The sequence below is a fragment of the Tupaia chinensis genome, unplaced genomic scaffold (genome assembly GCF_000334495.1).
Source record: "Tupaia chinensis unplaced genomic scaffold, TupChi_1.0 Scaffold000493_1, whole genome shotgun sequence".
Classification (NCBI taxonomy): Eukaryota; Metazoa; Chordata; class Mammalia; order Scandentia; family Tupaiidae; genus Tupaia; species Tupaia belangeri.
Window position 1 is genome coordinate 663,872 of NW_006160005.1, and position 2,922 is coordinate 666,793.

A 2,922-nucleotide genomic window follows, 5' to 3' on the forward strand; every position below is an offset into this window, starting at 1 on the left:
TGTGACTTCTCGTTCCCTCTCACGGTTTTTCTCCAGCGAGTGAACATACCTTATGGCAAAAACCTTTAAAAAAAGAAAAAAGAAAAAATATGGATACTTAGATTTTAAGATAATTAAATCACTCTTTTAAGGACTGACTGAAAGAGGTTGTCTCAGAACAGACTCTGGTGCCTGGTCTTTCAACTGTTCCCTGCCTGCACCTTCAGAGGACAGAGGGGTGGGAGGGTGAGGAGCTAAAACCCTGTCTTATTCACTGTGGTGTCTTCCAGTGCTTAGCTCTGACTGTGGTTCATTCATTCATTCATTCACTGGGTAAACTACATACCGGATACTAGCAAGGGAACAGGCAGAGGCTCATGGGTAAACAGGAAATTACAAACTGAGCAGTAGGAAGGGGAGGGGAGGTGAAGCACACCCACGGCATTGTTGGAGGCTCTGGAGGAGTCAGCAAAGTGAGGAGGAGGAGGGTCACTGTGCAGAGCATGCTCCCCCCAGCCCCGCCCACTGCAACAGCCCCCACCCCTTCAGACCTGGATGAATTGCTCAAACTTCTGGATGTGGGCCTTCAGCTGGGCTTCCCTGACGCCCAGTTCCTCCCAGCGTAGGTTCAGGGTTTCCATCCTGCGCTGAAATGTCTTCGGGGGTGGAGAACAGAGAGGTCAGGAGGGCCCCTGACAGAAATACTGAGGAAGACCCCGGTGGCTCCTGCCCCAAATCTCTATCCCAGGCCTGGAGGGTCAACAGGAGGCCTCCTACTTTCCACCACAGGACTGGCTCAGAGCAGAGTGTCCTGTCCCAAGACACTAGAACCCCCAAGACTCAGATCCTTTCCAGAACCACCAGCCAGGACTGGGGGTTCGAGCCTCCACCTATCATAGGTAGGGCTCTCCCTGAGCCCCAGCCCCCTCACCCTCCCTCCTGCACCCCATCCCCCATCCCACCTCCTTCTTCTGCTCCATCGCAAGATGCATGACCTTGGCTTCCTTCTTCTTCTCCAGCAGTCGGATAGATGGAGACTCCGACTGCTCCTCGACACTGGGGAACTTCCTGCCCAAAACACAGGCAAGAGAGAGGTCTGTGGGATTCGAGGCTGGTCAGGCTGGGGTTGGGGGTGCCCATGGCGATGGACAGCCAGGGAGCGGGGAGAGTCTTCTCTCCAGCCTGAGCAAAGGGAATACCATGCTGAGAAGGACAGGGCCGTGCCGGCATTTGGGAACAAGCTGGGGTGGAGTGCTAACGGGGGACAGGGCGACAGGGTGGACTGACACCAGGGTGACTTGGAGTGCTGGTTACAGGAGCAGAGGGACAGGTTGGGAAGGGATGTGGGACTGGTTGGAGGGCCCTGGCCCAGAGCGGATGGGCTGGCCAGGTCCTGGGACACTCACTGCAGCAGCTGCATCAGCCGCTCCCCGTACTGCAGCCGGAAGTACTCGGCCAGGTCCTCCTCCTCCATGATGCCCAGACTCATGGTGGCAGCGAGCTAGCGGCCCGGGCCGCTGACTGCACAGTAAAAGGGTGAATGACAGAGACAGCAGAGCCACAGGCCCACAGGCAACAGGGTGTGGTCGGGCTCCTGCTTCTCCCCTCCTCCTACTTTCAGGGCTGTGCGGAGGGTGGACACTGGAGACTCTGCAGAGGAAGGCCAGAGGCCGAGGATCCACAGCTTGATGAGGAGTTGGGGTGCTGATGGGAGAGCTGGTTACCTAGCAACAGGTTGCCTGGTTCTGACAGCCACAAGTGGAAGCTAGGCTTTGCCCTCTGACCTCTAACCCCACTGACCCCAGTCTTGCTGGGCTCTCTGCGCCTGCCCTTACCCCTCCAGAACTCTGGGAAGAAATTTGAGCAGGTTAGTAGCAGTTGCCATAGTGCTGGGGCCTGGGTGCTTCGGTGGCCTTGTCCAAGGCTCCTGGGCGTCCCTCAAGGTGCAGAGGGTGTCAGTGGCCTGAAAGAGAGAGAAGTGCTTAGCCTGGAAGCCCACCTGGGGCAAGACCCCAGGGATTAAGGGGCCCTGGGCACCTGGGGAGGGTCCCGGGAGGTTAGACTAGGCCAGCTTAGGAGGTTCGCAGAAAATTTAAATATAAAGATCTGTCAAACAAGGTGTAGAACGCCCCACATTCGACCTCTCTCACTCAGGAGGCTGCCTTCCCCAGTCGGTCAGGCTGAGGTCCAACATCTAACGGAGATCTTGCGAGAGGTGGCGGCCACTGCGGGGCCCTGTGCGGGTTTGGACCCTGGCCATGACCTTGAGCTTGTTCTCCTGGAGTCGGAGTCAAGCAGGGAGGGTGGGGGTCTCCCAGGGTGGGGGGAGGTCTCCCACCAGGGCAATGTCCCCAAGCTCAGCGATCACACTCCTGCCACATTGCCCACGGTCCTCTGGTGCCCTCTGCTGGCCACCTGTGCAGCTCTAAATCTCAGTCCAGGAGGGAGAAAGTGGGGAATCTTGCCCACCCAGCCCCTCTACGCCCCCTTGGGCGCTTCCCATCCAGGCTGGACATAACACATGCATGTCACTTCCAGGCAGCCCCAGGGGCTCAGCAGGCAGTCTCTACCCACTCCACACCTGCCCCCTTGCCCCCTGGCCATCCAAACCCCACCCTTAGCCCCTAAATCAGAGCTGGGTCTCCACCTCAACACCCTAGAGAAACAGGCCGGCAGGGGGACCAGCAGCTGGTATAATGGCTGTGTCACTGTTCTTCCATGTGGTTGACCGCAGTTCAAGTCCCAGGCCCAGTGGTTTAAAATTACACTGCGGGGAGAATGGAGGAGAAGGGATTGCAGTGTGGCCGTTCCCCCTGGGGGATGATTTCTCATTTTCTGTGTGGGTACATGCCCCCTACAGCAAAAACCTCTCCAAAAAGAAAAAAAAAACAAAAGCAATGAACAAAACCAGCAACAGGCCCATAGAACCACAGTGAGAACACC

The 2,922-nt window shown here is 57.2% G+C and overlaps 1 protein-coding gene across 1 annotated transcript in view; it reads right to left on the reverse strand.

Moving 5' to 3' along the window:
- The window catches only part of CCDC42 (coiled-coil domain containing 42), a 17,268-nt gene extending 15,576 nt beyond the window's left edge, over nt 1-1,692 (reverse strand). Inside the window, exons 1-3 of the mRNA XM_006156400.1 lie at nt 1,386-1,692; nt 942-1,047; nt 531-635 (exon numbers count right to left, since the gene is read on the reverse strand). Of these exons, the coding sequence (XP_006156462.1) occupies nt 531-635; nt 942-1,047; nt 1,386-1,468 (294 nt within the window). The 5' untranslated portion in view covers nt 1,469-1,692. The remainder of the gene's footprint in view (nt 1-530; nt 636-941; nt 1,048-1,385) is intronic.
- Between the last annotated feature and the right edge of the window lie 1,230 nt (nt 1,693-2,922).